Source organism: Scyliorhinus torazame, chromosome 18 (assembly GCF_047496885.1).
Source record: "Scyliorhinus torazame isolate Kashiwa2021f chromosome 18, sScyTor2.1, whole genome shotgun sequence".
Classification (NCBI taxonomy): Eukaryota; Metazoa; Chordata; class Chondrichthyes; order Carcharhiniformes; family Scyliorhinidae; genus Scyliorhinus; species Scyliorhinus torazame.
Window position 1 is genome coordinate 2862194 of NC_092724.1, and position 23891 is coordinate 2886084.

General features: G+C 45.6%; 1 protein-coding gene across 1 annotated transcript in view; it reads right to left on the reverse strand.

The window, feature by feature from the left end:
• Positions 1–23891, reverse strand: part of sbno2b (strawberry notch homolog 2b) — a 313687-nt gene that overhangs the window by 258871 nt on the left and 30925 nt on the right. The window contains exon 2 of the mRNA XM_072482059.1: positions 14822–15049. Coding sequence (XP_072338160.1) covers positions 14822–14938 — 117 coding nt within the window. The 5' untranslated portion in view covers positions 14939–15049. The remainder of the gene's footprint in view (positions 1–14821; positions 15050–23891) is intronic.

The following is a 23891-nucleotide window of genomic DNA, read 5'->3' on the forward strand; positions in this document are numbered from 1 at the left end:
TGCTAACCACTGTGCTACCGTGCTGCCCACTAGTTCTGTCAGATCAGATGGACGACAGTAGGGAGCGGCCGGTTACATTCGCCTGGAGGACACTGGCCGCAGCTGAGTGCAATTATGCACAAATTAAGAAAGAGGTTTAGCCGTGGTCTTTGCTGTAAAGAGGTTCCATCAGTAAGTGTATGGACGTCATTTCACGGTGTTGACTGACCACAAAGCATTGTTGGGACTCAAGAGGATACAGCCATTCTGCACATTGCATCGGCCAGAATCCAGAGATGGGCCCTCTTGCCGGAGGCGTCGAGTACATGTTGGAGCATCGACCAGGGACGCACATCGCAAATGCAGGTGCGTTGAGTCGACTCCGGCTGCTGACGAGACCACAATTGCACCTCCCCCCCGAGCCAATGAAGTCAGAGCTGCATCGCTCTTCATGGATACTTTGACAATATGCTGGCCCAAATAGACCCCATGTTGTCCAAAGTTCACCAGATAATTCTATATGGGGGCGAGCATTGTAAATTACCCAGTGGGTTGAAGGCTTTCAACACCAAAATAGCAGAGTTCAATGTGGAAGACGGGATCCTCCTCTGGGGGTCTCGCATTCCGATCCTGTACAAACGTCAGGACCCCATACTGAGGGACGAGATAGAGCGACTGGCTCAACAATGTAGTGTGTGTCAGGAACTGCAGAAGCTCCCGCCCGCTGCACCTCTGCGTCTGTGGGAGTGGCCGGGACGGCCTTGGGAATGGGTTTATGCCGACTTTGCCGGAGGTCCACAGGATGTTGTCGACGACTTCAAGGGTGATGATTGAGAAACTGTGACTCTCGTTTAGCGCACAGTATTCTGCAGGTGAGAGTCACAGCATTCACGAGTGAAGAGTTTGGGATTTCATGAAAACTGACGGGGTGCGACACATCCGCACGACTCGTATCACCCAACTTAAAATGGGCTGGCCAAAAAGAGCGGTGCAAACGTTCAAGAGAGGATCGAAAAAGCAGACCTCTGGCCCCCTTGACACATGCCTGACCAGATCTTTATTTTGTTACCGTTCCACCCCACATGCCGTGACCGGCGAAGCAGCGGCAGAACCTTTGATGGGTCACAGGCTTTGGATCCGCCTCAGCCTTGCTTTTTCCAGATATTACCAGGAAAATATGCCGTGACCAAGAGCAACAAGGGCGTCACTGTCCATGTGAAGTTTGCACCCAAAAGATGGATTGGTCACGCTAAATTGTCCCTTAATTGGAGAAAATAATAATAATTGGGTACTCTAAACATATAAAAAGAGCAACAAGGGAGTAACCCAGACAAGTGTAAACAGACCAAACAGTTCGTACCAAGTGGTGCAGCCTGCACTAAGAATTTTGATGAAGGCGCCAAGTGAGTTCCAGGCACAGTAATTCAATAAACTAGACCGATATGATACCAGGTTTGGGTACTGGACAGTGAAATGAAGAGACACCTGGGTCTTCTCTGCATAACTAATCCAGAGGAGCCACCTTCGGCTCCGACAGCAGCGGCACCAGCACCTTCGAGGGCATCAGCCAAAGGGGGACCCTCTGCAGAAATGAAGGAGGTCGAGGATTCTGACTCAAGACGTGGAGACCCCGGCATCGGAGGTTTCTAACAGTGAACAGACTGACGAGCGTCCACCAGTGGTCATCCAAACATGACAATCAGCAAGGAATCAAAGTAAGCAGTCTAGATATAGTCTGCCTGACCCATCTCCACATACTTACGAAGTGCAGTTGCAGGCAAAAAAGAGCAGGCGCCCTCCTACCACCTTCCTCAGGGGAGTCTTCGGACTTTTTTTTGGGGGGGGGGGGGGTTTTGCCATGGACACTATGAAGAGCAGCTCAGCCCGGGTGGGAGCCAGGCAGAGAACGCCCAACTGGGACCCGTGTATAACATGTAAATAATTAATTATTCAATAAATAACCAGTTTCTTTAAGCCTCTCATGTGGATTCCTCTGTGGTCACAAAACTTTATAAAGAGCAGCGCAGCCAGAGGCTGGAGAGGAAACCAGCTGATCTGAGAATGGAAAACTTAGCGCAGCACACCTTCACTGAATCCAGAGGTGGGGCTCCTGAGATTACATCAGGATTCAGAAAGTGGTGAGAGGCGAGAGGGAGCAGCAGCGGGGAGAGACTGCAGGGCACAAGGGGGAGCGAAAATGAAAATGACATCTTCAAAAGTGACATCACTGATGGGCAGGCCGATGATCAGAGGATGATGAGCATGTGTTAGTCCCCGACCTACAACCAAGCCTGGTCGCCAGCCAACTCAGATTTCCCTGCCACTGGGCCAAGAACCCGCTCCACTGGGACTGTTTGGTCGTTGGTATACAATGACCACCCCATCTGAAAAGAATCCAGGAGGGCGGCACGGTGGCGCAGTGGTTAGCACTGCTACCTCGCGGCGCCAAGGACCCGGGTTTGATCCCAGCCCTGGGTCATTGTCCAAGGGGCTGGTTTAGCACAAGGCTAAATAGCTGGCTTTTAAAGCAGACCAATGCAGGCCAGCAGCGCGGGTTCAGAGGTACCGGCCTCCCCGAACAGGCGCAGAAATGTGGCGACTAGGGGCTTTTCACAGTAACTTCATTTGAAGTCTACTTGTGACAATAAGCGATTTTCATTTCATTTCATGTGGAGTTTGCACATTCTCCCCGTGTCTGCGTGGGTCTCACCCCCACAACCCAAAGATATGCAGGTTAGGTGGATTGGCCACGCTAAATTGCCCCTTAATTGGAAAAAAATAATTGGGTACTCTAAATTTATAAAGCAAACAGAAACCCCCTTCAAAAATTAGATAGGAATCCACGCGCAGGCATCTTCCACCCCATCTCCAGCTCCCCAAACACCCAACAACCTGAACGTCGCATCACCATTATAGCACTGGAACGCAGATGTTACACCATTGACATCGACACCCCGAGCGAGACATGACTGGCAGGAGAAGGCCAGCTGAAAGAACAAGGTGGCGGATACACCTCCGTCTGGAGAGGCAAACCAGAAGAACATCATCGCTACAGGGTTGGCTTCATCATAAAAAATGAATTGGTTGGACGTCTCAACGAACCTCGTGTGGGTTGAGCGATTGCCTCATGACCCTACAGCTCACCCGGACCCAGACACAGCACAGCTGTCAGTGCCAACGCCCCAGCCCGAGGTGAAATGGATGCGGCATTCTGCTCCAGCCTCGACCAATCGCTGACCTCCAGACAAAATGTTTAGAACACAACCTGGTCATCATCAACACGCTATTCCACCAGGGGGACAAGCAGTCACCTCATGGTAACAACCCCGCTCCAAGCACTGATACCTAATAGGCAACATCATTGTCCGAGCAAGGGACCGCAAAGACGTCCGCATCAACCGCGCCATGACCGAAGCTGACTGCTGGACTGACCACTGACTAATCGGCTCGACCATCTCCCATCATCCTGGCCCCAAATCAGCACAGGCAGAAAACCCTACTGCAGGAGACTCAATGTCACATATTAAATCCAGCATTGACTCCAATGCACCAGTGCAGTGTTCAGACACCTGAAGAACAGAGTGTTCAAAGACAGAAACCTCAAACCCAGCATCAAGCTCAAGGTCTACAGAGCAGCCTTGGTCCCTACCTTCCTGCATGCATCAGAAACATGGACAATGTACAGCACACACTTCAAATCACTGGAGAGATGTCACCAGGAGAGATATCACCAATGTTGCCTCTGCAAAATCCTGCAAATTCTCTGGCAGTATAGGCATACCAACGTGAATGTCCTCTCCAGGCCAATATCCCCAGTATCGAGTCACTGGTCATGTTCGATCAGCTACAATGGGCAGACCACATTGCCCGCATGCCCAACGGCCACATAGGGCAGCACAGTAGCACAGTGGTTAGCACTGTTGCTTCACAGTGCCAGGGACTCGTGTTTGTTACCACCTTGGGTCACTGTCTGTGCAGAGTCTGCATGTTCTCCCCGTGACTGCGTGGGTTTCCTCCGGATGCTCCGGTTTCCTCCCACAAGTCCCGAAAGACGTGCTTGTTAAGTGAATTAGACATTCTGAATTCTCCCTCAGTGTACCCGAACAGGCGCTGGAGTGTAGCGACTAGGGAATTTTCACAGCAACTTCATTGCAGTGACAATAAAGCCTACTTGTGACAATAAAAATTATTATGATTGCGATATTTCCCCCGGGTACAAGGGCTGGTTTAGCACAGCGGGCTAAACAGCTGGCTTGTAATGCAGAACAAGGCCAGCAGCACGGTTCAATTCCCGTACCAGCCTCCCTGAACAGGCACCGGAATGTGGTGACTAGGGGCTTTTCACAGTAACTTTATTGAAGCCTACTTGTGACAATAAGCGATTATTATTATTGCAGTATTAATGTAAGCTTACTTGTGACAATAATAAAGATTATTATTATTATTCACGACACAAGGCTCCCGAAACAAGTGCTCTACTCCAAGCTCCGCAATGATCACTAGCAGGGCAGAGGAAAGGCTACAAGAACACTCTGAAAGCCTCCCTAAATAAATGCAACACCTCATCGACACGTGGGAATCACTTGCCGTCGAACGTGCAAACTGTAGAAGCATCCGCGAAGGCGCCAATCGCCTCAAGCGCCACGCGGAGGACAGGCGCAAACAGCGGAAAGAGCACAGAATCCAGAATGTCCCACCCATCAAACGCCACCTGCCAAACCTGCGACCGAGTCTGTGGATCCAGGATTGGACTATTCAACCATCACAGATCCCACCTCCGCGGAGTGGAAGCAAACCATCCTCAATCCTGAGGGACTGCCCAAGGTGGCAATCCAGATTTTCACTGCTCCACCACTGGCAGCGCCTCTCTGCCATGGCCCCAAGCTGGAAAATTACTTTCCAAGTCACTCCTCCTTGCAACGCTTTTAGTTTTTGGTCATGTGCCTCAATATCCATGTGACTTAGTCAAAATGTTTAATGGGAAGAACCTTGGGATATTTTCTACATTGAAGAAATTAAATGCAAATCGTTGTTCAAAAGCAGTCACAAAAAGCTATTTGGTAGTTGTGAAGATTATTACTCAAATACTTCTGCGCTGCCCAATTAGCTGGGAACTCAACTCAGACTGAGAAGTGGTCAAGGGCCTTGGTCCATACAGCAGAAGGCAGCTTTTACAGTTAAGTCTACCACAACTAATGAAATCTACTTTGATTATTAAAATGCCTAATAATGTGTGGGGAACAAATAAAACAGGCTTTGAGAATCAGAGAACAACATTATTTTATTCTACTTTGTCCTTCCCCCAGCAGAGTCATACTTTAATACTTTGTGTTATGCACATTATTCAAAAAGAGGTAAACAAGAGATAGTACAGGTTCCAACGTAGGTAATACCAAAATCGATAAAGAACTCTCTTGTCCGTATATGTTTCAATTTCTATCTTTCATGATGACCTACCATTTGCTGATGGTCACAAGTACTATCTGAGGATATCCCAAAACAAGTGTTGTAAATTAGGGCACTAAGGCAGTCAATTACCAAAAACAAAGTTCCACAAACAGCAATGAGATAGATGATCAGTTAATCTGTTGTCATGCCCATTGGTTGAGTAATAATTGCAGACCAGGACATCAGGACTCCTTGCTCTTCTTTTGACTTTGTTTGAGGAGGTAAAAAGGTCTTAATTTAACAATCCACGCAAAAGACGGTATCTCTGGAGTGTGCAGCACAACGGGCACCACAGCAGTTAGCACTGAAGTCTTGCAGCGCCAGGGCCCCGAGTTCAATTCCGGGCGGCAGGGCAGCACGATGGCACAGCGATTAGCACTGCTGTCTCACAGCGCCAGGGCCCCGGGTTCAATTCCGGGCGGCAGGGCAGCACGATGGCACAGCGATTAGCACTGCTGTCTCACAGCGCCAGGGACCCAGGTTCAGTTCTGGCCTTGGATGACTTTTTGCATGTTCTCCCCGTGGGTGTTCTCCGGGTGCTCCGGTTTACTCCTATAGTCCAAAGATGTGCAAGATAGGTGGATTGGCCATGCTCAAGGCACAGCGTTACACAGATAGGACGGGGGAAAGTGAGCCTCGGTAAAATGCTCTTTCGGAAGGTCGGTGCGGACCCGATGGGCAGAGTGGCCTCTTTCTGCGCTGTAGGGATTTATGTATTCACACCATGGAGACAGCAGTTTACAGTCTCAGAGCCCGCCGAACACGCTGATTCAAAACTTAAAATGTTGCGACTGCGCCATGTTAGACATCATGTCAGAACTCCAGCCAGTCAAAGTCAGCACCCATATTTCCAACTTTAGAATGTTGTATAAGCTGAAGCTATTTGACAATTCAAGTCATTGAAACTACATCCCCATTTTATATTTTGTTCCTCAACATCTGATTTTATTTCTGTTCATTTATTTGGCAACATTCTCTATTGTGAGATAAGGGTTACGGTGGGCGACGGCTTGGTTACTGCCCAAATTATGGTTGCTATCGTAGTATTTATTTGATGTAAAAGATACAGTGAAAGGAAGTGAAGCAGGGGAGTAGTGGGAAGGTTTTTATTCTGTGCCTGGACTGAGAACAAATCAGAACTCAGATTTTTTCCGAAGGAAAGCATTCTCTCAGGTAAAATTTGCAGTTTAACATGACAGTGCTCCAAGTCAGATGCTAAAGGGCAGTGTACTTTTTAATACACAATGTATTGTTTTGATAAAAATGACTTGGATGTGTTCCTCTAAAAGTCATTTGACTAGTGGCTAAGCTTTCCTGAGGTCAATTAGAGCGCAACTGCTATAGAATCTTATGCGGAAGGAGTGGGCAAAACCAAGTCACTCACTAGCTTTTCATTTGTGAGAATATTGTTCTGCATTGAAGAAAATGTGACATGTGGAGTATAACATCTGCACAGTCAAGAAGTTCAGAAACATTTCTTTGTGCAAAGGATAATGTGTGGAGCTCCCACAAAAAGTAGTAAATGCCACCTACATTAATAATTTTAAGTCAGATAGATTTTTGTTAAACTAGGGTATAAAAGTATATGGAGTTAGGGCAGGTGAGCATAGTTAAGATCTAAATCAGCTATGATCGGAGTGATGGGAGCAGGTTAAAGGGGTTGAATGGTCCACTGCTGTTCTTGCGCTCCAAACAGACACAAACACTGCTTTTAACATAGTAACACTGAAGGCTGATGTAAAAAGTAGCCAACCAGAAAAATCTTGAGTACATACAATGCGGGCATAACCACAGTGCTACTACACTGGACAATAGCAATGTATTGAGAAGCAATATTCAGCTACCATGGAATGTCTGAAGCTAGATCCATTTAATGTGCAAATAATTATAACTACCAAGTTCCACATTTTTACTTTGCTTGTTATCGAGTATGAACAATTGCAAAACATCTGTCAATTTTTTTTAGTGACTACTAACAATGTACTCTTCCTTATTCTCCTAAAGCCATTCACATTATCAAGATTTGCAATGGTTAATCCAGATAAACTCATCAAGCTTCAGAATTCAACCTGCTCTTTGACCGGTTTTTAAAATTTGGAAAATCTCTACGAACAATGATACTGTCGAATCCTGGACCAGGGAAGGAAGCCACAATATTAATACAAACTTGAAGGATATCAAGTCAGGTATCAAGTTTGTTACTGATGACTGATGTGGGTCAGACATCAATACTACATATTTTCCAGTGTAGTGGCATTTCACAGATTTTCTACAGGTCTGTACTTGATTAATTTTCACAAACTATTGCAAAACATGCTCACGAAAGTTATGTTCACATCGCAAAGTTCCTATGTTGTCCTTAAAACGCATTTTAATTCTAAAACTGTAAACGAAAGTGTAGAAATTTTCAATGCATCACAATCAGCAAAATGCTTTAAAACAAAATCATACTCGCATTTTAAAACTCAAGCTTTATATTTTCAGAGTACAAATAGTGTCTCATTTCTGAAACAAAACCAAGTTGAAACAAAACTCGGTATCCGGGGCGTGGTGGAAATCCAGCGACAAAGAGTTCAGAATTCCATCCATTCACCTCAACTCTTGGGCTTGAATACAGTTCAAATTGACAGGATAAACATAGCATCTGCCCACTAGCTGGCTGTCTTCGTGGGGCAAGAAAGGATGCAGTTGTCAATAACTCAGCACTAGTGAACAGTAAACTGATAGCTTTGCTCAGAGGCCATTGTACAGAATAGGGTAAAAGTGAGAAGTCAAACTAGAGACACCAAAATGGCACGAAAAGTGCAACAAGTGAGAGGTGTTATTTTTTAATATCAAGACTATAACACGATGTTGGTAGCTTTACTTTGTAAATGGGAAATGCTATACGTGCCCTAGGTGTGCATGACAACACTGGGAGTAAAAGTAGAAACTGTTCATAAGAACTGAAAATTTAGATGAGAAACGACCATTAAATCTACTGAAGCTCATCTCTTTTATGCTTCCAACTCTCCAAATAAGAAAGCCCTTTTTGTTTGCTTTACTACTGTGCCTGTCAAACCACTCCATTCTTTTACAATTCTTTCAGTAAAAAAGCTCTTCCTCCTAATTCATAGAATCCTAGAATCCCCACAGTGCAGAAGGAGGCCAATTGGCCCATCGGGCCTGCACTGAACCTCTGAAATAGCGCCCTAATCTAGGCCCGTGACCCTACCTACACTTCGGACACCACGGGACAATTTATCATGACCAGTCCACCTAACCGGCACATCTTTGGACTGTGGGAGGAAACCGGAGCACCCGGAGGAAACCCACGCACACACGGGGGGAATGTGGAAACTTCACACAGTCACCAAGGTTGAAATTGAACCTGGGGGGACTTCCGGTGACGGCGGGCGGGAGGCGGCCGCACAATGGAGCGCCCCCGCTCGGGATGGCAATTTCGGGGCTTTAAGCCCGGTCCCAGGGTCCGCGGAGGTGACAGAAGGGAGAAGGCAAGGAGGAGGCACTGAGAAGACACAGGAGGGGAAAAAACCCCAAAGAAAAATGTCGAGGGTGAGCAAAAAAACGGCCGAAAAAAACCCAGCTGGAGGTCCTTCGGGGAGTGGAAAGGTCACCGCGGGGTCACCAAGGAAAATGGAGGCTGGAGCACCAGGGAAGGCCGCACTGCTTACGGCTGAAGAAATAACCACGGTGATGGCTGCGGAATTTGAAAAGCAGTTGGCGCAGATTGCGAAATGCATGGAGACGGTGAGGAAGGAGATGAGGGAGGTCTTGAGTATGCTGGTGGAGGAGGCGGTTTCCCCGGTGAGGACGGAGGTGGCGAGCGCAGTGGCGGAGGTGCGAGAGCAAGGGGAGGCGCTGAAGGAAGTGGAGGAGACGTTATTGCAGCACGGTGATCAACTTGCCTCGATGGTGAAAGAGATGCGGAAGGTGATGGATACTAACAAGGATCTGCGAGGAAAAATGGAAGACCTGGAAAATAGATCCAGGCGACAGAACTTGAGGATTGTGGGGCTGCCCGAAAGAGTTGAAGGACAGAAGCCGATGCTGGCAAAACTACTGGGGGAGGGGGAGGACCCCTCCCGATATGAACTGGATCGGGCTCATCGGTCGTGGAGGCCTTCACCGAAGGCGAGTGAGCCACCAAGGGCAGTGACTCTGTGCTTCCGTAGGTACAGGGTGAAGGAGAAGGTCCTGAGCTGGGCCAAGCAGAAGCGGGTGGTGCAGTGGGCTGGAACTGGTATACATGTATACCAGGACTTTACGGTGGAGCTGGCAAGGAGGCGGGCTGCCTTCAACCGGGTGAAGAGGGCACTGTACATTAGCAAGGTGCGGTGCGGCATTGTATATCCAGCGAAGCGGAGGGTGACTTACAAGCTCAGGGACTTTTATTTTGGAACGGCGGAAGCAGCGGAGGAGTTTGCGAAAGCAGAAGGACTGTGGCAGAACTGACAAATTGAGGAATGGCCATGTGCCGATGTAACCTCATGACTGTATTTTCTTCTTTTTTGTATCACTGCGCGCGGGTGTAGAGATTAAAGGAGCCAAGGTGGTATATATTTGGACAAGGGAAGGGACGGGAATTTCACTCAAAATGAGAGTTCTTTGGGGTGTAGGTGGATATGCGGGGTTTGTGTGCTAAAAGGGGATCTTTGGGCTTTCCTGGGGCCGGGCAAGTGGGAAAGGGACCCGGGCGGGGGCCTCCACGCTGGCCGGTGTGTGCCGGCCAGTGAACGGGAGTGAGGTGGGGGGAGGGGCTGCGGCCATCGGAGCCTGGCAGAGCAGGGTCCGAGTGGTCTAGCCGGGGTGGAAAGTTGGGGGGGGGGAAGGAACCGAGGGTAGGGGGAGGAGTTTTACAAGAGGCAGTGGACGGGAGGAGCTGGAGACCTGGGGTGGGGGGGGTGGGAGCTGTGTAAGATTAAGGGTGACTACGGGTGGGGGGGAGCTGTGTAAGATTAAGGGTGACTACGGGTAATCCCAGATTTATTTTTGTCATTTGTTTATGTAAACATGCGGGTTGAGGTTTGGGGGTTGGTGGGTAGATGGGATCGTTGTTGTTATTATGGGGACTGACATATCTTGCTGATTATTGTTTATTGTTGATGGATGTAAATGTGGGAGAAAATGTGAAAATGGAGGAGAATTAAAAAAAATTTTTTTTTTTAAAGAAATTGAACCTGGGTCCCTGACGCTGTGCTGACCACTGTGCCATCATGCTTAAACTTTTCATTTCCCTTAATTTCCACTTATGCCCTCTGGTCTTGCATACCCTGGCACACTGTAAAATAATAAATATGTTTAATGGAAAAATTCCTCAGTATTGCATTTATACAGACATTAGTCTTGTTCTGTATTCTTATGTATGCTTATCTTTCAATTATCAGAACTGAGATCCTTCATCTTGAATATAAGTATTCACCAAAATTTATAAGCGTCACAAGTAATTACAGGAAATCATTTGAGCTTGGCTAAAATCAAAACATTGTGACATAGACATACTGCTACTGTTTAAGCCTAAAACACTAAATGAGGAACATTTACCTGCAGAAGAAACCTTGAGTGAAATATACAGCTACAGACCTTACTAATATGTCTCCATAGAATCCCTATAGTGCAGGTGGCCATTCGGCCCATTGAGTCCACACCAACCATCCAAAAGAGCACTCCCCCACCCTATCCCTTTAACCCCTTGAATTGATCATGGTTAGAGAATCTGGTGGAGTGGTGCAGTGACAACAATCTCTCCCTCAATGCCAGCAAGAGCTGGTCATCGACTTCAGGAAGCAAAGCATTATACACACCCTTGTCAGCATCAACGGGGCCGAGGTGGAGATGGTTAGCAGTTTTACGGGTACACATCACCAAAAATCTGTTCTGGTCCACCCACGTCGACATTACCACCAAGAAAGCACAACAGCACCTATACCTCCTCAGGAAACTAAGGAAATTCGGCATGTCCACATTAACTCTTACCAACTTTTACAGATGCACCATAGAAAGCATCCTATCAGGCTGCATCACAGCCTGGTGTGGCAACTGCTCGGCCCAGGACCGCAAGAAACATCAGAGAGTCGTGTACACCGCCCAGTCCATCACACGAACCTGCCTCCCATCCACTGACTCCATCTACACCTCCTGCTGCCTGGGGAAAGCGGACAGCATAATTAAAGACCCCTCCCACCCGGCTTACTCACTCTTCCATCGGGCAGGAGATACAGAAATCTGAGAACACGCACAAACAGCTTCTTCCCTACTGTTACCAGACTCCTAAACGACCCTCTTATGGACTGACCTCATTAACACTACACCCTGTATGCTTCATCCGATGCCGGTGTTTATGTAGTTACATTGTATACCTTGTGTTGCCCTATTATGCATTTTCTTTTATTTCCTTTTCTTTTCATGTACTTAATGATCTGTTGAGCTGCTCGCAGAAAAGTACTTTTCACTGTACCTCGGTACACGTGACAATAAACAAATCCAATCCAATCTAACGAATTTGTACATATTTGGACCAAGTATAGTTACCATAACATAGCAAGGGATCCACAAGTACAACATTGGCCTACTTTTGAGTACTACTGTAAGGGACACAAGATTAAAATAGGATTAAAATTCTGTGAAGGCCATAAAGAGAAACTTAAAGCTATTAAAAACTTTCAACCTCTTCTCAAATCTTTTATTCACACAAACAAAACCATTCAAATATTAAAAAGCCTTTATTCAATTGGATTAATTTCTAAAGTATGAAGCAAACAAATCTCCTGTTAAAATTCAATGGCTAAAAGCAATCCTTATACAATAGTATATTCTGGAAGGAAAAATGAGGGAATATCAATTAAAACAGTTGTTAAAATTAAGTTTGGGGTTTCACATACTATATTTGATAGAAGCTTGTCAAGTTGAGAAGACTGTTTGACTATAAAATACAAGCAGGAGTACGAAGGCAAAGAAGCCAAATCTTCATAAGTCACTTTTAGGCCTCAGTTGCAGTATTATGTCCAATTCTGGGAACTACAGTCTAGGAAGGATTGCAGATGGTGCCAATAAGATTTACTCGAATGGTACCGAGGACGAGGAACTCAGGTCATGTGGAGAGACTGGGAAAGCTCGGATCATCTTTGATAAATAAAAAGGCGCTTAAAAATTATCACCGTTTTGATAGTGGAATCAGTTTCTCCATATCCACTCTTAATAGCAGGGTCAATAACTAGTGGACTGATTTAAGATAATTGGCAAAAGAGCCAGGAGGAGCATTTATTTAGTCCATTGTTACAATGTGGAATACACCAGGAATACACCACCTGAAAAAAGAGAGTGGTGAAAGGAGATTCATTAGTAACTTTCAAAAAGGAATTGAATTTTTCTTGAAAAGAATAACTTTACAGAGCAATGGGGAAAGAGCCGTCCGTGGCGTGGGAGGAATTGCTTTTCTTTCTCCTGCGCTGTAAAATTTAATACTACAAAATTCAGCTCCTTGACAAATTCCTGTAAAGCACCGAGGAATATTTTAAGGTTCTGGGCACCATATAAATGCAGGTTTTTGTTGCTTTAGGATAGGGTCCATGTCTACAAGCAGTCCAACTCCATTGCACTGCCGTTAGTAGAGCAGAACCCTGGAATTTCAGGCCTGCAAAATATAGACCCCAGGTTCAGTAAAAAAAATGCAGTTTCCTTCTGCTTAACACAACATGGTATTATGCATTTACTTCCTTCACAGATCTTTATCACTTTGCCAATCTTTTTAAGGCAAGGAACCCAGGCAATTCTGATACCAGGAAATCAAAAGGAAATTCCAACTTCCATCAATACATGCTTTATTTGCATCTTTAAAACAATAAGAGATTTGCAATGAATTAAAGAGCATGATCCCAAACTTGAAACTCAGATTATTTGTACAATCCCACGGAGTTAGCCCTGTATTAATATGTATGGCTTGCTTGCAATTATCTTTTTACCCATTATTGAACAGCACAATGCTGGTTTATACAGCTCATTTCACATGATAGCATGTTATCACCCAGTATAGTTGGGTATAGCAGCACAATGGTTATGTTACTGGATTAATAATCCCAAAATAAGACTTCAAATCCCATGAGCTGGGGGATTTAGGTTCAACTAATTACTTTATATTCCTGATATATTTATTGAAGGTACTGGATTGTTGTTAGACTGAATCTGGTTCTCTCATGTTCTGGAAGCAAACCTGTCGTCCATACCCAACCCAGCCTATGTGTGACTCCAGACCCAGTAATGGGATTACCCTCTGAAATCTCCTCGTAATCCACTCAGTTGCATCAAAACCTCCCCAAGAAACAACAATCTGCACAGACTGCAGCAGTTCAAACCAGTAGCTCACCAATAGCATCTCAAGAACAATTCAGGATGGTCAAGGATTGGCCATGATAAATTACCCTTAGTGTCCAAAAAGGTTGGGTGGGGTTACTGGGTTATGGGGCTACAGGGATAGGATGGAGGTATGGGCTTAAATTGGGTGCTCTTTCCAAGGGCTGGTGCAGACTCGATGGGCCAAATGGCCACCTTCTGCACTATAAATTCTATGTAAACAATTATTGGTCTTGCTTGCAGCCCCCAAATCTTGCGAACAAACAAAGGGGGCTGCCAGTGAAGTGAGGGATGGCAGTGATGAGAATCAATGTCTTCTGTTATCCTCCACTTCTCTGTAATCAGTATCAAAGCAGAACACCCAATATGCCTGGTTCATTTTTATTTTGCCCTAATAAACATCTAAATAAAATAAAGTCACCCCAGAGTGACTTTTGCAATTCCATTATCCATCATTCCCTTAAATATAATTGTAAGAATATAGGAAGATTTTATGTAGTGGACATTCGCCAATTAGAAATCACATTGAGACTCGCTGCCCAACTTGGGGGTCATAGAATTTTTACAGCGTAGGTAGAGCCCGACAGCCCATCGTGTCCCCACTGGCCATCAAGAACCTATTTACTCTAATTCCATTTTCCAGCACTTGGCCTTGTATGCTATGGCGTTGCAAATGCTCATCTAAATACTTGTTCAATGCTGTGAGGGTTCCCGCTTCTACCGCCCTTTCAGGCAGTGAGTTCCAGATTCCCACCACCCACTGGGTGAAAACGTTTTTCCTCACATCTCCTATAAACTTTCCGCTCATTACCTTAAATCTGTGCCTCCTAGTTACTGAGCCCCTCCGCTAAGGAGTAAAGTTCATTACTATCCACCCTATCTATGCCCTTCACAATTTTAAACACCTCAATCAGGTTCCCCCACAGTCTTCACGGCTTCAAGAAAAGCAACCTCAACCTAACCAGTCTTCCTTGATAGCTGAAAGGCCACACCCTCCCACTACTACCTACAGCATCTGTCCAAATGTTTACCAATGAACACTTACCTCACTTCCTGGAGAGAAAAACGGGACTTGGATATTTGGCAGAGCATACATTGCAGTTTCAGTTTGATGGTTCTGCTGGTAATTCTGCCCGTCCATGACACAATGTATTTTAAGCATTAGGCACTGTCCAACTGCATTCTGCACAAGGCCAAAGTGCGTATAGTACCAGAGGCAAAGAATAAAAGGGTACACTCGATCTTATCTGCAATAGTCTTGGCACACCATGACCTAAAAGAGTGAGGGAGGGGGGAATAAAGAACAACCATGATTTTTCTTAAACTGGCAAGTTTGATATTGCTAACAATTTATGTTGGCAAAGGAAGTTATTGCTTCAGCACAGAATTTGCAATTGCTTTCACTCAACTCAACACATTAACAAAATAACTCCATTTTGGTTATTTCTGTAATTCTATTTGTTTTAATGTTGAAATTCTGCTATTATTACGATCCTGAAAAATTTTTTCGCTGACAGATTTAGTTCAGAGCAATAAGAATTCCAAAAGTGTTGAATATAGAATTGTTCCATACTTAGTGTTTATTTGCATTAAGGATCAATTTCGCTAAGTGCATCACAATGTGGCACAAATTATTTTAATTTTGAAAAGCGCTGCATTAACAGGAGTTGACAAGTTTGTCCCTTCATGCAGCGTGGAAATTCAAAGAAATTCAATGTTTTCTTTTTAATGAAATGATTTAAAACCAGCCTTCCAAAAAATATATGATTTTCCTAATTTATCATAATAAGACAACAGGCAGGTATAATTTTTTTTAACCCATCTTCAAGCTTTATTTCAATTGTCATTACTTTTCTTGCATCAATATTTTCTTATTCTGTTTTGCCTCGTCATCTTTCACCGGTTGCCAGTGGCCTGACTGATTAAATGTTTTAAATGAATCAAAAAAAGTGCCATTTTTCCTTTTAACAACTGACGGTATAATTCCCAAAATTAAGTATTAAATAATAAAAGGAAAATATTTCACAATACAATTCAATTTATCTATCAAATTTGTCCATTGATAAACGCATTAAAGTTTTTCCCCAAGCCCTCAGCCCATTTCAAAAAACAAATCTTTGACCAGGTTTTTAGATATACAATGCAAAAAGGAAAACGGAATAGCTATGGTCTGATGAATGTAGAAATTTCAGGTATATTGTATTATACATATTTGGTGCACTAAGGGTTCAAAGCCTGGGTTAGTGTGTGTATGACTGCTGCAGTAGAATTTTCAAAAATCCTGGTTTGTAAGGCAGCCAGGTTTTGTGGCTACAAGAGGTGCAATTAAAGCATCGTAAAAGTTTGGGCTAATGAGCTTGAGACTGGGTTCCCGGTGTAGATAATTAGAGACAGTGTGTTCAGCTGAGTGAGATGAGGTAGTTAATGTGAGGGTCAGGGGATGAAGCAGTCAGATGTTGAGGTTTCAGTTTAGTTTTAGATTGGGATGTGAACAGGCGACAAGTAGCTGCTCTCAGTACAGCTCAGTTAAAGTTCTGTCTGTGGACAGACTAGCAGTTTCTTGCCGAACAAATCTTGACTGGCACAGACCAGAAGCAGCTGATCTTAGAATCATAGAATTTACAGTGCCGAAGGAGGCCATTCGGCCCATCGAGTCTGCATCAGCCGTTGGAAAGAGCACCCTATTTAGTCCCACCCCTCCACCCTATCCCTGTAACCCAATGGACACTAAGGGCAATTTAGCATGGCCAATCCACCTAACCTGCACATCTTTGGACTGTGGGAGGAAACCAGAGCACCAGGAAGAAACCCAAGGGGAGAACATGCAGACTCCGCACAGGCAGTGACCCAAGCCGGGAATCGAACCTGGGACCCTGGCGCAGTGAAGCAACTGTGCTAACCACTGTGCTACCCTGCTGTCCCGATCTCAAGATAGTCAGTTAAAGATTTGCCTGTGAACAGGATAGGCAGTTTAAACAGTAAGTTTGCAGCGGGTTCCTGAAGGATATTTCTTTCTCAAAGTGATTTATCCAAGACATTACTTTACAACAAGTATTCCCGAGTCTCCTAACCATATTTAAAAGTGGATTGTGACCCGAGATGGTTTTTTTTTTTTGTTTGAGTGGAGATAAAGATAGCAGTTAGGATTGTTTCCTTGTATCGTTATGCCTTGTTTGACTCTTAATTAAAAGCTATTTGTATTTTCATGGTTAATTAGTACTGTACTAGTAATCAAGTTTATTTTGATATCCTATATCCCAATTTCTTTGTGAAATCATCCCTGGAGCGAAGTATCCTTTCCTCACAGTCTTACAAATTAAACAAAATATTGGGGTTTCTGTCTGGTATCGTAGCAACTGTTAGGTCTGATCTGGGATCGTAATAATGGGGCAGAGAATTGAGACTAATTGGTCAGCTCTTTCCAAAGAGTCAGTACCAGCACAGTGGGCCAAATAGCCTCCTGCTGCGCTTTGTTGCAGCACATTTGTGGTTAGAGCAATCTCCCAGCGTGCAATTTATGCATCAATCGGAGTTGACAAGTTTGTCCCCTCATGCTGTGTGGAATTTCAAAGAAATTGGACATTGAATTCTCAAAATGTTTATTTCAGGCAAGTGATTCACTTCAAGCGAATTAACTGCTGCGCTCTTCAGTTCTAAATGACACACAAAAGAACATCTGCAAACAGTAGCATGTGTAAGCAGCAAATGCTCGAATGTGGGCTTGTTTGTTGAAAACACAGAATATTTTTTAAGTCAATCATTTCTTTCAACCTCATATTTGGGTAAAACCTCTATTTTGAATCATTTTTGGAGGCTCAGGAAATGTGTTAACCTAGTTTGTGACTGCATAAACAAATAATGTTCATTGTTTAAGAAAATGCTACATTTACTAACTGTATAGCTGTCAAATTCACGAAAGATGTACGGAATTCTGGTATGCCAGGAAATTAAGCGTCCCCATTGCAAGATGCAGATAAATCAATGCTTTAAAGACAGAAACTGGCTCATGATGCAAGGGTGCCCGAGGGTACAGAAAAGACAGTGGACAAATCTGCAGAGATGATCTGATGGAGCTTTTGTGGAACAGTGGTTCAGCAGTTTAAATCCCATTCTTGCACAAGTCTATTTTGCCCAGCGCCTCAAGGTTCCAGATCACCAGTGCTATCTGAATCTGGTCCCCTCAGCATTCCAGAGTCCCCTCAGATCCTGCCAAGAAAGCTACCCTCCCCACCATTCCATCTGAGGCTCATGCGCCTCCCCCCCCCTAATTACTCACAAGCCCACATAATGCACTTGCAGAGCTCCGCAAGTTCAGAATTGCCAAATACTGCTGTACAGTATCATGAAACACTTTCTCAATGCCCACCCGATCACAAAGTCGGTGAGGCTGTTTAGCACACTGGGCTAAATCGCTGGCATTGAAAGCAGACCACGGCAGGCCAGCAGCACGGTTCAATTCCCGTTCCAGCCCCCCCGAACAGGCGCCGGAATGTGGCGACTAGGGGCTTTTCACAGTAACTTCATTTGAAGCCTACTTGCGACAAAAGGCGATTTTCATTTCATTTCAAGTCCTGTTTCCACTTGTCGACGGAGCTGCCCCATAAAATAATCCTGCTTTTCTTGGAACCAAAGGACAAATCACACAGAAGCATGACTCTTTGAGAACCTATTCCAGTACTATCAGACCCTGGGTCTCCACCAAATGATCCCAGACCTGTTTTCAATGCTGTTAAGTCCAGTAATCCTACTTGATAAATTTAAAGATATGACTTTAGTAGTAAATGGGAACTAAACAAAGATTCTATGTATAACGGAGAAGAAAATACTTAAAACAGGGAGAAACTAATGCAGTAAAATCACAATCTGATTTTTACCTGGCCCCAAAAGTCAACAAATACGACAAAAGGGTCGCTGATTCGACAATAGCCTAAGGCGTTCTACGCTTCTGTGAGAAATAAGAGGATGATCAGAGTGAGAGTAGGGCCAATCAAGTATAGTGGAGGGAACTTGTGCCTAGAGTCTGAGGAGGTAGGAGAGGCCCTAAATGAATATTTTGCTTCAGTATTCACTAGAGAGAGGGACCTTGTTGCTCGTGAGAACAGCATGAACCAGGTTAATAGGTTCGAACAGGTTGATATTAAGGAGGAGGATGTGCTGCAAATTTTGAAAAGCATCAGGATAGATAAGTCCCCTGGGCCAGACGGGAAATACCCAAGGTTACTATGGGAAGCGAGGGAAGAGATCGCTGTGCTGTTGGCAATGATCTCTGCGTCCTCACTCCCCACTGGAGTATTACCGGATGATTGGAGGGAGGCAAATGTTGTTCCCCTGTTCAAGAAAGGGAATAGGGAAATCCCTGGGAATTACAGACCAGTCAGTCTTACGTCTGTGGTGAGCAAAATACTGGAAAGGATTGAGAGATAGGTTTTATGATTATTTAGAAAAACATAGTTTGATTAAAGATAGTCAGCATGGCTTTGTGAGGGGCAAGTCATGCCTCACAAGCCTCATTGAATTCTTTGAGGATGTGACGAGACACATTGATGAAGGTCGGGCAGTGGATGAAATGAAATGAAAATCGCTTATCGTCACATGTAGGCTTCAAATGAAGTTACTGTGAAAAGTCCCGAGTCGCCACATTCCGGCGCCTGTTCGGGGAGGCTGGTACGGGAATTGAACTGTGCTGCTGGCCTGCCTTGGTCTGCTTTAAAAGCCAGCTCTTTAGCCCGGTGCTAAACCAGACCCTTTGTGGTATATATGGATTTCAGTAAGGCATTTGATAAGGTTCCCCATGGTAGGCTCATTCAGAAAGTCAGGGGGCATAGGGAAAGTCAGTGATACAGGGAAATTTGGCTGTCTGGATACAGAATTGGCTGGCCGAAAGAAGACAGCGAGTGGTAGTGGATGGAAAGTATTCCACCTGGAGGTCGGTGACCAGTGGTGTTCCACAGGGATCTGTTCTGGGACCTCTGCTCTTTGTGGTTTTTATAAACGACTTGGATGAGGAAGTGGAAGGGTGGGTTAGTAAGTTTGCCGATGACACGAAGGTTGATGGAGCTGTAGATAGTGTCAAGGGCTGTTGAAGATTACAACAGGATATTGACAGGATGCAGAGCTGGGCTGAGGAGTGGCAGATGGAGTTCAACCAAGATAAATGTGATGCGATTCATTTTGGAAGGTCGAATTTGAATGCTGAATACAGGGTTAAAGGCAGGATTCTTGGAAGTGTGGAGGAACAGAGGGATCTTGGGGTCCACATACATAGATCCCTCAAAGTTGCCACCCAGGTTGATAGGGTTGTTAAGAAGGCGTATGGTGTGTTGGCTTTCATTAAAGGGGGATTGAGTTTAAGAGCCGCGAGGTTTTGCTGCAGCTTTATAAAACCCTGGTTAGACCATACTTGAAATATTGTGTCGAATTCTGGTCGCCTCATTTTCGGAAGGATGTGGATGCTTTGGAGAGGGTACAGAGGAGATTTACCAGGATGCTGCCCGGACTGGAGGGCATGTCTTATGAAGAAAGGTTGAGGGAGCTAGGGCTTTTCTCACTGGAGTGAAGGAGGAAGAGAGGTGACTTGATAAGAGGTGTACAAGGTGATGAGAGGCATGGATAGAGACTTTATAGCCAGAGACTTTTCCCCAGAGCAGAAATGGCTGTCACAAGGGGACATATTAAGGTGATTGGAGGAAGGTATAGGAGAGATGTCAGAGGTCAGTTCTTTACACAGAGAGTGGTGGGTGTGTGGAATGCACTGCCAGCAGAGGTGGTGGAGTCAGAGTCATGAGGGACATTTAAGCGACTCTTAGAAAGGCACATGGACAGCAGTAAATTGAAGGGGTGTAGGTTAGGTTGATTTTAGATTAGGATAAATGGTTGGCACAACATCGTGGGCTGAAGGGCCTGTACTGTTCTATGTTCTGATATCAGAAACAGAATACCCTGGCAGGAAGTGGCAGACAGAGATAGAGCATATTGTTTAAAGAAAGTACCTGTTTCTTTGACCCAAAACGACCACTCAGTCCAAACAATTGTCAAAAACATTTTTAAGTGATTGGCAATTATATTATTTTCTCATCGCTGAAATTTATGTTGACCTCTTCACAGTTGAAATTGGGAATGATTACCCACAATGACTTTTAAAATAGTGTTGAGTTTAATCAATGGATACTCAGTGCTTGCATTTCTTTGATACCATATCATGTTGCTAAAACATTGGAGTTCTTTACACAATGGAATCCTTTGTTGGTTTGAAGGATTTCCGAGTAATATTTTAAATATTTCCACATCAACATGTGGGGTCAATTCTTTGTTTAAGGTTCCTGAAATGACTTGTACCAAAATATAACATAAAGTCCCAAATTGGATCTTTGACATAATGGGGCAATCTCGGCTAGATTGGCAGTGATGCTATTGCAACTTGCCTCAGGATCAAAGAGCGGAGAAATCAGCTCAAGATTTCCACTCCTTATCACTGCCCAGTTCTCGGAGATGGTATGAAAGTGCTGCTGTTGGAAGAGGACAGAATTTACCACCTGGTTATGTCTCATGTTCAAATAATCTACCAAGGGCAGCACGGTGGCGCAGTGGTTAGCATTGCTGCCTCACGGTGCCGAGGTCCCAGGTTCGATCCCGGCTCTGGGTCACTGTCCGTGTGGAGTTTGCACATTCTCCCCGTGTCTGCATGGGTTTCGCCCCCACAACCCAAAGATGTGCAGGGTAGGTGGATTGGCCACGCTAAATTGCCCCTTAATTGGAAAAAGTGAATTGGGTACTCTAAAAAATAAAATAAATAAATCTACCAAATCTCTCATGTATAGCCTCTTGGATGGAGATGCCAGAAGACTACCGCTGCACATGAAAACCATATCCAGACATCCAAACAGGAAGGCCAAAAAGAGGAGAAAAAATCATTTTGAACTCACTTCAGCAAACTTTGTTTGTATTATACTGTGTGAATTTTTAGAATTTCTGAAAGAGTCCAATATCAACAAAATGTACATTATTGACCGACACTTTATTTTCATGAAGCATTCATTTGGTACTCAAAATAAAAAGAATGAAAGGGACAGGCCACCCAGCATCGACCTAGGCACTGGAAACGACAATGGCAAACCCAGCCCTGCTGACCCTGCTAAGTCCCCTTTACTAACACCTGAGGGTTTGTGCCAGAATTGGGAGAGCGGTCTCACAGACGGTTCATGCAACAGGCTGACAGTCATACTCATGAAATCATACCTTACAGATAATGCCCCAGACATCACCATCACCGTTCCTGGGTATGTCCTGTCCCATCGGCAGGACAGACCCAGCAGAGGCGGCGGCAGTGCAATACAGTTGGGAGGAAGTTGCCCTGGGAATCCTCCCAGGGCAACTCCTGGTAACACAGTGGTTAGCGCTGATGCCTCACAGCGCCAGGGACCTGTGTTCAATTCCGGGCTTAGGTCATTGTCTGAATGGAGTCTGCACGTTCTCCCCGTGTCTGCCTGGGTTTCCTCCGGGTGCTCCGGTTTCCTCCCACAGTCCAAAGATGCGAAGATTAGGTGGATTTGCAATGATCAATTGTCCCTTAGTGTCCAAATAATATATGTAGGGTAGTATAAGCAGCTATTGGGATAGGGCGGGCGAGTGAGCTTGGGTGGAGTACTCTGAAAGAGGGTCGGTGCAGACTAGATGGGCTGAATGGCCTCCTTCTGCACTGTAGAGCTTCTTTTTTAAAATATATTTATTACAGTTTTTTAACAACGCAATTTTTACCCCTTACAAACAATAACGTCCCCCCCGCCCCCCCCCCCCCCCCCCCCGTAACAAAATAACACAAAATCGCACTGAGCAAGATATATACATGGCAAAATGGTATATTTACATAGCTTTATACACTGGCTCTCGCCCACACGTGCCAGTTTCCCCCACCCTCCATGTTATCTCCTGCTCATCCATCCCCTCAAACAATCTCTCGTTCCCCCCCCCAGGGTTGCTGCTGCTGCTGACCGACCTTCCTCTAACGCTCCGCGAGGTAGTCTAGGAACGGTTGCCACGACCTGTAGAACCCCTGCGTAGACCCTCTCAAGGCAAACTTAATCCTCTCCAGCTTTATGAACCCAGCCATGTCGTTTATCCAGGCCTCCACGCTGGGGGGCTGCGCCTCCTTCCACATTAGCAAGATCCTTCGCCAGGCTACTAGGGACGCAAAGGCCAGAATGCCGGCCTCTTTCGCCTCCTGCACTCCCGGCTCATCCACTACTCCGAATATTGCTAGCCCCAGCTTGGCTTGACCCGGACTTTCACCACCTGAGATATTGCTCGAGCCACTCCTCTCCAGAACCTCTCCAGTGCCGGGCATGACCAAAACATATGGACATGGTTCGCCGGGCTCCCTGAGCACCTTCCACATCTGTCCTCTACCCCAAAGAACCTACTCAACCTCGCCCCCGTCAAGTGCGCTCTGTGAACCACCTTAAATTGTATCAGGCTGAGCCTGGCACATGAGGAGGAGGAATTAACCCTACCCAGGGCATCAGCCCACAAACCTTCCTCGATCTCCTCCCCCAACTCCTCCTCCCATTTACCCTTCAACTCTTCTGCTAGGGCTTCCCCCTCTTCTTTCATCTCTTGGTGTATTGCCGAAACCTTGCCCTTCCCGACCCATACACCCGAGATCACCTTGTCTTGAATTTCTTGTGCCGGGAGCAACGGGAATTCCCTGACCTGTCGCCTCACAAAAGCCCTCACCTGCATATATCTAAATGCATTTCCCGGGGGTAACTCAAACTTCTCCTCCAGTGACCCTAGGCTCGCAAATGTCCCGTCAATGAACAGGTCCCACATTCGTCTAATCCCCGCCCGATGCCAGCCCTGGAACCCCCCCGTCCATCTTCCCCGGGACAAACCGGTGGTTACCCCTGATCGGGGACCACACCGAGGCTCCCACTGCACCCCTGTGCCGTCTCCACTGGCCCCAGATCCTTAACGTTGCCGCCACCACCGGGCTCGTGGTATACTTTGATGGCGAGAGCGGCAGCGGTGCCGTCACCAACGCCCCCAAGTTCGGTCCTTTACTGGACGCCATCTCCATCCTCTTCCATGCCGCTCCCTCTCCCTCCATAACCCACTTGCGG